Source organism: Acyrthosiphon pisum, chromosome A2, assembly GCF_005508785.2.
Source record: "Acyrthosiphon pisum isolate AL4f chromosome A2, pea_aphid_22Mar2018_4r6ur, whole genome shotgun sequence".
Taxonomy (NCBI): domain Eukaryota; kingdom Metazoa; phylum Arthropoda; class Insecta; order Hemiptera; family Aphididae; genus Acyrthosiphon; species Acyrthosiphon pisum.
The window spans coordinates 69217008-69230939 of record NC_042495.1 but is presented as its reverse complement, the minus strand read 5'-3'; the positions used below and the strand labels follow the sequence as shown (position 1 = coordinate 69230939).

General features: G+C 30.5%; 1 protein-coding gene and 1 long non-coding RNA gene across 4 annotated transcripts; one reads left to right on the top strand and one right to left on the bottom strand.

Moving 5' to 3' along the window:
• Nucleotides 1–1418: 1418 nt before the first annotated feature.
• On the bottom strand, nt 1419–9302 carry LOC103310120. 2 transcript variants are annotated; one of them, XR_001679909.2, is made up of 5 exons: nt 8301–9302; nt 7930–8211; nt 5591–7244; nt 5395–5504; nt 1419–5330 (listed from the first exon to the last, which is right to left on the bottom strand). It is a non-coding gene; the product is annotated as an uncharacterized LOC103310120 (long non-coding RNA). The 2 variants fall into 2 exon arrangements; XR_003839519.1 differs by lacking the exon at nt 5591–7244 and having other exon boundaries at nt 8301–9300.
• A 1421-nt stretch (nt 9303–10723) lies between these two features.
• On the top strand, nt 10724–13126 carry LOC100569459. 2 transcript variants are annotated; one of them, XM_029489631.1, is made up of 4 exons: nt 10724–10842; nt 10913–11157; nt 11507–11656; nt 12991–13126. In XM_029489631.1, exons 2-4 carry the CDS (start codon nt 11038–11040, stop codon nt 13087–13089), a joined length of 369 nt encoding a protein of 122 aa, XP_029345491.1. In that variant the 5' UTR covers nt 10724–10842; nt 10913–11037; the 3' UTR covers nt 13090–13126. The 2 variants fall into 2 exon arrangements, with proteins under 2 accessions (XP_029345491.1, XP_016661970.1); XM_016806481.2 differs by having other exon boundaries at nt 10725–10874; nt 11006–11157.
• Nucleotides 13127–13932: the final 806 nt, after the last annotated feature.

Sequence of the window (13932 nt, the reverse complement as noted above, 5' to 3'; positions counted from 1 at the left end):
GAATGTGGTTCAAAAAAAATGATAACTGTATCAGAGATTAAAAAAAAAAAGTAACGTTATTTGTAACGCACTACCACGCACTACTTTATTTATGAAAAAGTAACGTAACATGATAAAAATAATTTTAGGTAACGCAAATGTAATTTAAATAAAAATATGTGAAGTAACGAGTAACGTAACTCCATTACTTTTTAAAAGTAATTTACCCAACACTGAATATAAGCGACTGTGGCCAACCACCGCGACACACCAGGATCTAGTAAAATATTTAAAATATGCAAAAGTATGATAAAATAAAACTTTAGTATATTGTTCAGCATGTATAAAACTTACTTTTTTTTAAATTTAATAAAATGATGCATTAAAATAAAAATCCACACTCATCAATATAATTATTATAAGTAGGTACTACTTATCAAGTATAGATTTTTTATTAAATACAGATTTTTTAATAATTTTAGATTCTGAGCGGAGTGAGGAAGCTATTGTTTTTACAATGGTGTTTATTTTATTTTATTTTAAAATATCCAGACTGACAAACCGTCTCCGCTCAGAATCGTTTTTCTTATACAGTAATATTATATCATTGAATTCAAGTCTAATACAATCCATTATACAATGACCCACATGTAATCTACTGTACAGCGGAGCGACATCCACTTACCTGCTTTTTTTATTTAATATAGTTTTTTTAATGATTTTTTTTATCAAATGTAGATTTTTTTTTATTAAATACAGATTTTTAATGATTTTTTTATTAAGTCCATTTGAACATTGTTGGAAGGTTTTTGAAAAGTTCTACCAACATTGTAATGCTAACTTCACATGGGTTACTATTACGTATAGTATACTATAATATGACCATGTGTGTAAATTAATCCGATACAGACCAATTTTTTACATATATCTGATTCATAATTTGACCTTCTCATTCATTACCACGCGTGTTTGGTCAGGGAAGCTGAAAAATACAAAAAAAGCTATGTTGTTGCCAACTGCCTTTGTACGAGATAGGAATAATTAATCTATATAATATATAAAAATGGAGCGTGAAAAGTTGTCGTTACCTCATCAATCGAGTACGGCTGATCCGATTAGGCTCAATTTTTTTTTTAGGATGTTCTTAATATTGCAAGTAGAAAGTTTTTACGGAAGACAATTTTAGGAAAATCCACCGGAAAAGTAGGAAATCTAGATGTAAAAATACAACAGTGTATTATATATTGGTTGCTATTGGCTAATCGGGCATGTTTGTTGATATTTGATTTGTATTATTTTTTGTAAATATACATATATATAAATTATAAATTAATGTTTGTGTGTAGAATAGTCTTCTGGGAAAAAGACAGGCTAATTTAAAAAGGTTAGGTAAGGATTTCGTATTTTTTAATTACATTAATTCACCATAGGTGGAATACGACAAACTTGGTATAACTTTGATACTTTAGAGTTAAATCATACACTTACGTACAAACAGCACGGGATCCGTGACCTACAGCAGGTAAATTGCCTACATGCAGATAATATACCACTGCGAACCAGAATTTTTATTCCGGGCAACGTAAAAATTAAGGTAAATTTTGAACACCATACTCCGGATATTAAATTACGAACTGAACAAAGTTTGAGTCATATAGAGTTGGTACATTTAACGAGCAACGAAGTGCACGGGATCAGCTAGTATACGATAAAACTTCTTATGAAAATAAATAAAACAGGATTTTGAATAGAACTACTCAGTAAAATATTGTATCACACTTGATAATTAACAATGCAATAATATTGTATATGATTGATTTTGTTTAGCTTCATGATTATTAATTACGAAACATATTTGTTTAGTTAGTTTGGTACCTAGATAAAATTTTTATATTTTATATTGACATTTATGGATATTTACGGATTCAGTGAATATATTCATTTTAAATTGTATACCGAAAGATATTACAGTGTATACTCTCGGTAACTCGAACCTTAATAACTCAACATTCTCGACAACTCGAACAAATAAAATTCCCCTTCTAATAACAATAACATATTATGATTTTGATAACTTGAAATTTTTAGTAGGTAAGTCGAATTTTTTTTCCCTGATGAGCTTCGAATTACCAAGAGTACACTGTATAACCCTTTTAAAACTTTGATCATCGTATAAAATATGATAATCGTGGAGTTTTTTTGCATATCATGGAGTTAATCTTAAAGCTAAAACGACGTGACAGTAAAAGTAATGCTCATAAATGGTAGGGTATGTCTATAACCATTTAAATTGGCACATGCACTCGAATTTACCATGTTTTAACACCATAACGTTTAATAATTACCCGATAAATGCCATTAACGCTGATAAACCTTGTAATGTTGTAACGGATATCCGACAGTAGTAAAACTAGAAGTCAGTAGGAATTTCTAACAATTTAGTTGTGTATCATAAACTCATAAGTCATAAACTCATAATATTATAACCGCACGACCTATTTCATCGCAGATATGTTATTGGTAGCGTATAAAAAGAAAATTATTCAAGTCACAGTGACTGCAGCAGGTCGACCCCGACCATTAAATATCCATGTTATACCATATTAGCATTATATAACATTTATGCCACCAAAACGGTTTATACTGGACCAAAACGCTCAGCAGCCTACGACGTATTTGATGTTTTTGGGTGAATAACTCGGAAAGCTAAAAGTTGATGACTTTTAAATCTGTTTTTAAAATAATGGAAACACAAGAGGGTAGTTACCTAACTGGGCATTTAAAACGATTTTAGCATTTTTTTGCTATTCGGAATAGCCAACCAGAAAAAATATTCATATTAATATATCACTATAGTATACATGGCTGGAAATACTCGTAAGTCTTTCATCGTTTATTTACATACTTATAATACGACACCACGTGGCATGTGTGCTACACCGCATTCATATTACATATTTGCATATATTCAAAACCCATATTACAGAATAATGACGACATATTAAAATCCCTACGTAGATGCACAAAAAAAATTGCCATTTTATTATTTGTACGTGGTGGATAAATTTTTTTATTTGTTTTGACGATTTCGGGACAATCAGTGTTCAATCTAGGTATACTATAGTAGAGGGGCAAATGCACTCCATTGAAATGACTTTCTTCTCCCTGACAAATACAATTTTTAATAAAATGTACCTATTTATTAAATGCACAATAATCATTAGTCATTACGATTACCACACCTAATGATGTTTACTAAAGTCTAAAATATACCGTTTTTCCAGTACCTATAGGTAGTAGGTACTATCTACAGACTTTTCCAAACGAAACAAAAGTAAGCCCCCCTCAGAAAAATTGTCTAGATTCCACACTGGGGACAATAATAATATTTTTCTTATAAGCACTTTTACGGGCTCGGTGATGAGATTCTGTCTACGCAATTATAATTTTTAAATTAAATTTAAAAAATATTTCTGTCGTACATTGTCAAATTAATCGAAAAATATAATACCGATAGCCATATAGGTATTGAAAATGTAGGTATTCCGGTATTCGAGATAAAATAATTCAATATGAATATAGGTGAAGTCAAATGATATTGCACGTGACAATGTGACGAGTACCTAAAGGTAGCTAACAAATGTTATGTCTATTAATAATATGATATTAATATTATTATACTGATATCCTAATTGTAGGCAGGTAAGACTTTAGGCTACGGTCAGTATACTTGTTTATTAACCGTGGGGTAAGACTACCTCATTGATCATTTTGGGAATATTATTTTACTGATTTTTAATTGTTATCTTTATTTTGTTAGCTAATCTGTTGATGGACAAAACTTTACTAGACTAAACTTTACTAAAATCCACAAGATAGTGAAAATCTATGTAAACACATTATCAGCCCACACCAAAGAAAATTCATGGCTATGCCACTGTCTGTAGCAAATGAGGGATATAATATACTTTTCTTTAGACTTTATAATACAATTTATTGGACATGACAGTCATAAGTCGGGTGGTAATGCTTTGGCCAAAATAGAAAACTAGACTAGACTAGCAAAATATAAATAAACAAAATTAAATAATGAAGCCCACATAGCTAAATAATGTCAAAATAGGGAGAAAAATGTTTTATTCTTAGGAGACAACAATATGTTGAATATTGAAGGCTTGAATACCTACCCTAGTTAAAAAGATACTAGTAGACTACAGGTAGGTACATTGTAAACTATCTTAAATATCTAGCAATTACGTGGCTATTTGCAGTTTAACCTGGTAGAGCTATTTGCAAATTATAAATTATAAAAATAAATATTATATATTTACATGGATATATATAAAGTATACATTATAAAGGGAGTAAAATAAAAAATAATATTTCAAGTTTATACTTTAATCTATCTTAAATATCTAACAAAATCATACTGATACGGTATACTTACAGAATATTTAAAAATTATACATTTAAAAATAAATAGGTACCTATTAAAAGTTTATAATATGTTACATTTACAAACTATACATTATAAAGGTGAAAATATATTATATAAGCTAGGTTTATATTAATCTATCTTAAATATTCAGCAATAACATTTACAAAGTATCTGAGTAATATTTACAATAATCAGTATATTACAAAACCTAAACAATTATTAGAGTAATATTTTCAAGTTATTTACAAAAATCAATGTATAACAAAACAAAAAATTTTACAGTTTTTAAAATTAGTGAAAGAATTATTTAGGTATTGTGATGTAGAAGCATCACTTCTTTATCTAAACCAGACCATTTCCCTCCTTCTGCATCTTCCATAAAATCAAGTTCCAGTAATTTATAGTACAAACTATAACGCCCATGGGGCTAATGTTTGTATCTAGCACCACCCTCTTGCATCATAGTTGTTTTAAGTTAATTTCATTGTTTTTATAGTCATGAGTTTATGATTGAATGACCGTATAGAAACATTATCAGTGATAGTCTCTATTCCAGCTTCAACAAACAAACACTTTCTGTTGTCTTCAAGAGTTATGTGAGTTTTAACCACATGAGACCTAATCACCTACGCTTTGATCTTCTCTCCTCCTATTCTGTTCTCTTCATCTTTCTTCTCATCCTCTGGTCCTACATAAACGTTGAAGGCATACGATTTGGCACGCAGTGCACAAAAATCTGTAATTATATTACCGTCCACCTCATCAGAAAAATACCCCTGCTCCTTTTTTTTCCCTGCTACATAACAAGGATGGACACTAGGCAGGTTAGCAGTGTATATCTGGTCCAACAAGCTATGGTTAACCGCCAAGTATCCATAGACATCCTCCGTCTTAATACGATATATCAAAGAATCTGTAATAATGATATTAAATTAGTATATTATGTATATGCGAGAGATTAGTTTTAATATATTTACCTGTCACCTGTGTCAGTATACATGAGTTTAATTTTGTCTCAATAGTGTTTCACATTGTAGTATTAGTCGTACATTTTTGTTTTTGATACCTATATCAAGTACAGCAAATCCTATAGATAATAATTGTGTTAATAAATGTATGTATAAATCATTATTGTATAATATAAAAATTTTAAAGTATATAAAATATATTTACCAATATAGATTGGTTTATCAAATTTAATTATTTTATTCTCAAGCGCTACAGCATTGAGATTATCATTGTACATAGTATACAGTGCTTGAATGTACACTTATTAATTAGTTTTTGCAGTCTCCTCTCATACGACACTAGCTCTATCTTCATCTTTTCATACAAATAATATACTGACAATTTTCAAACATCAGCAACATGCTGTAATCATTCAACAACTGCAACTTTGGCACGGTATACTTCAACATTGCATCAAAACTTAAACCCGGTGCGGTGAAGTAGTGTGCAGCGTCCAAATTGTAAGTCGACATGACGACATGCATAGGTCATGGAAGTTTTCAAAAACGCCTGCCAACAGCAACACGTCGATTTTCATGTACAAATCACTGAACTCGCCGAGTGTTTGACACGCGAATTGGTCCCAAACCTCCTCCGCGTGTTCAAACTCTTCTTACTTTATCCTCAACTCAGTTAATGTGCTGTAAAAATCTCTCTTACTCGGTTATCTCGTCTCGTCCAACCTGATCCAACTGTCCGTATACTCGTAAGGATACACACCCTTCCAAGTTACAAGTGGCATTATTATCTTCACTGGAAAACACTTTGACGGTCTCTCCGAAATTTTCTAGTTGAGGTGTGATTACATTTTTGGAGAGTGAAGATAATAGATAGGTTCGAAGCCATGAATCAGAAAGTGTTAATAAATCTCAAAGTGAATATGTTTATTGTCGCATATTTCGCAAATGAAATAAATTTGTCCTCACTGTTTGGAATAACGGTAATAGCCTGGGTATCATGACCAAGTTCTTTCACTATCAGGTGCGCGTCATAGTTAGATAAGTTGTGTAAAAATATCGGCACAAAGTTTGGTGTTAGGAGTTTTTGGTTGCATACATTTGCATAGAACTTGTCGATATTTTCCTGATAAATGGCAATGGTCAGCTGTCTTAGGGTGAAATAATTCTGACGGTGGGGTGAACTGTATATGGCAGAGATTGCAGAGTGTCGCTACTTCGTGGGCCTGGACGTCATCCACGGTTATGTTTATTTGTACCTATATTTGTCTTCAGTAATTTTTCGATCTTCAATGGTATTTTGGTGACGGTCTCCACGAAATGTCTCGCTACATCCAACCGACTCTCGCTTCCTCGGTGTATTATAGGTTCAGTAGGTATTTCATACTCCTCCATTAACTCTGCCGGTACATCTTCGCTCGCCTTCACAATGAGTCCATAGCTCATTGCCTCATGTTTATGGATAATTGCTGGGTTTTTCCCCTTCTCCTCGTCCGTCTTCATCAGCAACGTCTCAAAATTTGGGTAAATTACAATGGGGCGTTTCTGCGTTTTCTCCACGTTTTTAGTTTTTCTCCACGCACAGATTCGGCACACTCACCCTCTTTAAAAATGTCCGGTAATATAGGTTTGTGCTCCAACGCTGCCTGTACACTCAGCTTATATTTATGACGTCTATCGTCGAACGACGTGAAGCACCTCTTACAAAACACAACTCTCTCCCTATGTCCTGTTTTCTGTGCGCGTATGAGCCGGGAAAAATTGGATATGTATGTATAGTATGATCCATTGTCGTCTGCTACCAAAAATAAATCGAAATAATTGGTCTTCTCTTTGTCGACTACTGCACGTAGAAAAATGTTCTTTAGAAAAATGAAAAACCTAATTAATAATCTGGTAAAATAAATGTGTTGTGAGAATCTATAAAAAATCTAATTAAACTCACGACTGATAAATAAAATCGAATGATCAACTATTTAAGAGGACGTCGCACCCGCATGTGTTATCTCCGTCTTACACACGTATGTCATACCAAATTTTCGTTCGCTATAAACTAATTATAGTTTTAATAGAGTGTGGTCAATTTTGATATTATAAGAGAATATTGACCTATTATCAAACTTTTAAGTAACAACATTATCTGTGTTCTCTCGTTGGTTTTTGTTGCGATATATTAATTTTTAAGTGAGTTATGAATAAGTAAGACAATAATATTTAAAAATGATCATAATTCACTTACAAATTAAAATATCGTAAAAAACCAACGAGAGAACACAGAAGAGTTTATTACTTAACAGTTTAATAATAGGTCATTTCACTCAAATATCAAAACTAACTGCGCACTATTGAAACTGGCAAACGAAAATTTGTTATGTCGTCTGTGTCTAAGACAAAGACAACACATGCGGGTGCGACGTCCTCTTAACTTGTATCAGACACGCGTTTTTTAAAAAATCGAATTAATTCATGTAAATAATCCACGAATAAAATCAGCGGGTCTTTTTAAAATCTAATTAATTCGGGTCCGATTAATAAAATAAAACTAACCTGTAATAACGTCCTGATTTTCATTGAAATCATACACATGTCGTCGTATACCGAATTAGATCTACCGGCCGGGATATCGGGGACAAATATTTCCGGGGCAATGTGTATATTAATCTGTTGTTGATCAGGTTGGACTACGGACTAAGATATACCTTAGATATATCTTAGTCCGTGGGTTGGACAATACCAGTTACTAACTGGATAACAGTACCTATAACACTCTGTTGAACAATCGGTGTAGCAGGTTAGCGATAAGCCTGAAAGTTGACAATAGGTAGGTACCTATTAAAAATAAAAGATATAAATTAATATCGAGTGAAGAGAAAAATTAATAACATTATATAATATAATATAATATAAAATAAAAATACATATCACGAATGTTTTTCAGACGTTTGTTGAGGTCGGACTTATCATTGAATGATTTAATGCATATTGCATACGTCGTGTTGTATGGAAAACGCATACCGGTATGAGTTTTCCCATATCTGAGCAAACCGTTTTTATGCGGGAATACCGACGGGCACTGTACGCATTGAAACATATTTAAATTGTTTAAGGAATAAACGAAAAATTAAAAAAAATTAAACGACTGTGTAAAGCGTAAATAATGTTGAGCGAAATATGAGGATAGTGAAACACGGAGAGGGAGAGAAGGCAAGGCTAACGTAAAGGTATAGTAGATGTCTCGTGTCTGTAACAGACTGACTCTATATTGGTGAACGGCAGATATGGTGTCTAGAAATCTTCGCATTTATTGGAGAGGGAATCAATTTTAGCCGTGGATTACCAAAATATCTATTGGGTATTAATATTACTATGCTAATTGGATGAATCGTCATGGATTTCAGACTATTTTGGGGATCACTGTTTCTCGGTATAATTTTAGAAATTTACCTGTGCGTCTTGACAACAACGCAACGATAGAGTGGTTTGGTCAGGTACTCAGGTCGTTCCGCCAATAATAGGAGATGTAAAGATGTTTAGTGTTTCCGTACAGCATTTATCAAACGCGCTTTGATTATTCGCTCTCATTATTCAGAAAAAAAACAGTTAATCAAATATCGACTTGGATAACACAAGTTTACACAACTATATTTAAAAAATCTAATGCACATTTGTACATCACATATTTTATACTGCCCGAAAAAACACCTACCTATCTAATAGATACTTAGTTCAACAAATTTAGCACCCCCCTACGTTAAGTAAATTGTTTAAGTTTGCCTCAATCGTAACTATTGTAGTAACAACTTACTAAATACCCACGCTCGTGCGCTTCAGTGCGTTACCAATATTCTATTATAGTTTAACTAACTTAGTTTTTACCTGGATCACAGATTATATTCGTATATATTATATGCCTGTATATTGGGTATATAAGTATAATGTATTTAGTATATAAGTATTAAGTAGGCGTATGACGTAAGTAGGTCGACTGCCGAGTGAATACACCGGAAAAACTACACTTGAAAATGGTTATTGTACTTATTGAGATTGGTGTATTGACTATCGACACAAAATAGAACATTATTTGTATAAATTATAAACAACCCAACTGGATTTTTGCCATCACACCATGTTGTTTATACCATGGAAATATGGAATAGATTTCAATATTCAGAATCGCGAACATTCCCCCCCCCCGACTCTTTTCGGTGTAGTAGGACATTCCCCCCACTTTTTTTAAAGTTTACTATTTAATAATATAATATTATTATATTTAATATGAATATATTTATGGCTATTGTCTAATATTTTCAAATATTTTCATAAATACCTATAATAAATTATATGTGTATATTTATACTGAACTACTTCAATCAAATTCACAAGCAATTATTAAATTGTTAAATATTCAAACTGGTGCAGTTTTAAGTCTTAACAAAAAATAAAAAAATAAATATGCACAAAGCTACAAAGGCTAAAAAATATAAGTTAAGAAATAACAAAAGAATCAGAATTCAAATGTTTTTTACAAAATGTATCATTCTTATGTCATTTTTATGTCGGAATTTTTAACCATTTTTATTAATTATTAATTATATTTTACTTTATAGGTACATACTTATTTTTTTTATTGTTTTAAGTAAATAGTTCAGTTGATCAAATATATTAAACATTTATAATCCCTTATGTTTAAAAAAATAAAAACTATTTTATATATTTTATTTAAAAAAAAAAATCATATTAAATAATAACTAGTATTATATTATTAAATTCAATATTATTAGTTAATAATATTAACTTTAAAAAAGATTGGGGGGGGGGGAATGTCCATTTATCCAATAGAGCTATTACAGAAATATTCAATAGGTACACCTAATTGGTTATTGGTTACAGTTTTGCTTATAAATAATCATATTTTTATATATTATAATATAAAATTATGTACTCAGCACGGACTAGATAGTATCTATCTTAAACCGTGGTGGTACCCATTCAATATATTATCAGTGGTATAGGTATTTATCACGAATATAGATATAGTATCTATATCCGTGGTATTTATCCACAGATATAAAATTTGTATTTTATATCTGTGTATTTATCACGGCTGTAGATCCACAGATATGTATAATAACTAGGGCACTATAGATTCTATGTAGAGCCTTATAATAACTAGATACCCGACTTCTTCTTATCAATGACGCTGGCAGCCATTTACAACTAGGGCAAAATAGTATTATCAGTATATATGTATATATAAGTAAATATGTATATGAATAAATGTAAACATTGCCAAAGTTGCAAATGGCGTCGGGCATCATAATTTAATAATGTTGCTGTATATGGAGATACTAGTATCTATATCCGTGCTGTAGATTGTATATTATCAAATATCAACTATCAAGTATCAACAATAAAATTACAGCCGCAGTACTTCAGACCATGGCTTGCTCCAGACCTCCAGTAGACAGTCATTACTCAATACTTATACTCATGTAATATTTATTCATTTGTTCATACTTGTAATGTATAGAAAGTAGAAACTAGAAGATGAGTACTTACTGACCACGGCTCGGAGTTATGTTCACTCCTTCGAGGTCAATAAAGAAAAAACGATTCTTTATAGATTTTTGACCTCCACAACTTCCACATTGATCGATGGACCGCCGACTTAAGAACGTCCTGTGCGCAGTGTCCGCTGGGGTCTGCGGTTCTTCAGCTGGCTTGTTCGGCAAAATCGGAATGAGTGTCAACGAGTTTTTCGGCTCAAACGATCAAGTAAAATTGTTAACATTAAATCCTTTAGATCATAATATTATTATTTTTGTATTAAACGTATATAATATTATGAAGTAAAATGCACAACGAATCTACACCGTCGAAACTTTTTTTTTACTTACACACGGCATTGGGATTGATTACTAACAAGGGATGTAAAAATTGAAAACATTACGAATGCCAATTAATATTATATTAATAAATAAAAATTAATATTTTTATCGTTCAATAATAATAATAAATATATCAAATTTGTTGAACTATTGTGGGCCGCGTGTTTGAGACCACTGCCCTAAAGAGTCAATGACGACAGCAACAACATCTGTTAATTTTTGTTTTACTCTTACAGGCTTTGTACACAAATTTAGTCAGATTCATCATGTTGGCAATGGTTGTGCTGGCCAACATTGGCGGTTGGCTAATGTATACCAGATCCCTACGATTTGGTTCCACGTTGGTATCCACTGGCATTAGCATCGCATCCAATTACATTTTCACCGTGAGTAGCTTGTAACTAGCCATTTAGACTTTTGCATAGCTTCCCCATTTGTTTTCAATATCATAATACTTCTATTAAACTTATTTCATAGCCGCTCAACGTTTTCATCAATTAATTTTTTTTTTTTTTATTGAACAAAAAAATTATATTTACAATCTGTATTTACATGTTATACAATAAGTAAATTTGATGTGGTTTGATTGACGTGAGGGGGAAGTCAACCAATGGCGGCACCCCGTGGAGATCAATACATTTTATAGCTTTTATTTTGATAGGTAAAACAATGATATTTTGTCTCTGATTAATTATACCTACCTATGACATTTCAATATTATTCTATGTTTTTTCAAACTCTATAAACTTGTAATTAATAACTAAATTATTTTAAATGTTACATTCAAAATGAAAATGAATTTTTAGTGTAACTATTAAAATATAAAACAATATATCTTATATCTGCAAAAATTAATCTAAATAATATGTATAATAATAATTTATTTACGGGTAGAAAAAATAAATCAAGTTACGTGGTTGTTAAATTAAGATGGCTCCTTAACAAGTTGACTGTCTTGTGTATCATGTGTTACACATAAAAATTTCAATTATTATTGCCCTTCATATTTTACTTATACTTGCCAATTTCATCTTGAGTATCAAAATATATGATACTCAACAATTTTTCAATAGTATTTATTAATTTATATCTAGGGAATTTTCCATGCCAGAAACTCTTATGAAAATCTGAGTATCATGATACTTAGCCCACATTTATAAAACTATTGAGTACATTATGATACTCAAGGCATTTATTAGATCATTGAAATTGATATGGAAGTCAACTTGTTAAGTAGGTACCTACCGTCCTAACTCCTTGTTTATATTATATACCATACCATCAACTTATAAACATATTGTGCGTTTAATCTTATACATTGTTCATGTCAAATAAAATTTACAATATATATCTTGAATCAAATTCTTCAGATATATAGAAAAGTTCAATATCACATCCTCAGACATAGTTATCCACTTAAAAAGACTACTATATATATTTTTTATAATGTTATCTTTTTGTTGACTTTTGAAACATAATCCTAATCAAAACATATTTTAATTTAATACTTTTTTCTCGTTATTGTAAATGCTCTTTATTATAATTTGTTTTTTATCACTCACGTCCAATATGTAATAAATGAATAAACAATAATTAGTTGATCTAACATTTTTATAATTTGCTTTTACTACCTACTTATTTTTATGTTGGCTATTACCAACTATTAAAATTAAAATTAAGTATCAGATGCCCTTATTTTATAACAGTGTATATATTTCAGGCTCTAACTGGTGTACTATTGTTTGCTGAGAGCTGTTCAATTCTGTGGGCATGCGGCACACTTTCTGTCATGATTGGAGTTATACTGATGTCCATTTGAATGTTTTATGAATAAAAATATTTACTGATCTCATGTATATAATATTATTATTATTTAAATAAATAAGCAGCATACATAGAAAAAAACAAACATATTTTATTATTATTAATCAAAAAAGTGTTCTTATAATAATTCTATTTTTCTATTTTTGATAATTCAATAGAATTATTATTTAATAAATATTTTAAATTAAAAAAATGGGTTGACCTTTTATGATTTAATTAATACAATTGACATCTGTGTGTAATTGACCAGTAGTTATGTGACAATCTGCTCATAAAAATAAACACGAGACTCTTATAATTTTAAAACAAGATTAGATACGAAAAATAATATTGCAAGAATGAAAAATACAAATTTTTATTACTTCAAATCGATGTTGTTTTTGTTTTTTCATATTCTTATAAATTTGTCAAAAATGAATAATAATGTTAGAATAGTATGCACATGTAACACCAGTACATTATATTATTTATCTAATGAACTATCCATCAAGTATAAAACCATAAATCAATATAACTAGTTAAAAGATTAGAATTTGCTGTCTATTAACTCTGCATAGGGATTAATTTTTAATGGCTATTTTGAGTTCAAACATTCAAATGTTTTTTTGGTCCATTGATCAAAAGTGCATGTGTAGAATGTTGTCAATAATAAAATATATATTAAGATCCATTTAATTTATTTAGCTGATTTTCACTGTCAGTTTTTATGATTTCAAAGAAAAAAATATTATAAAATAGATTTTTAAAGTGCTTACAATGCTAAATTTTTGCTAACAAATTCAAATTAAATTCAATGATTAGTTCACGGTGTTATATGTTTTCGGTGCTTAACTACACT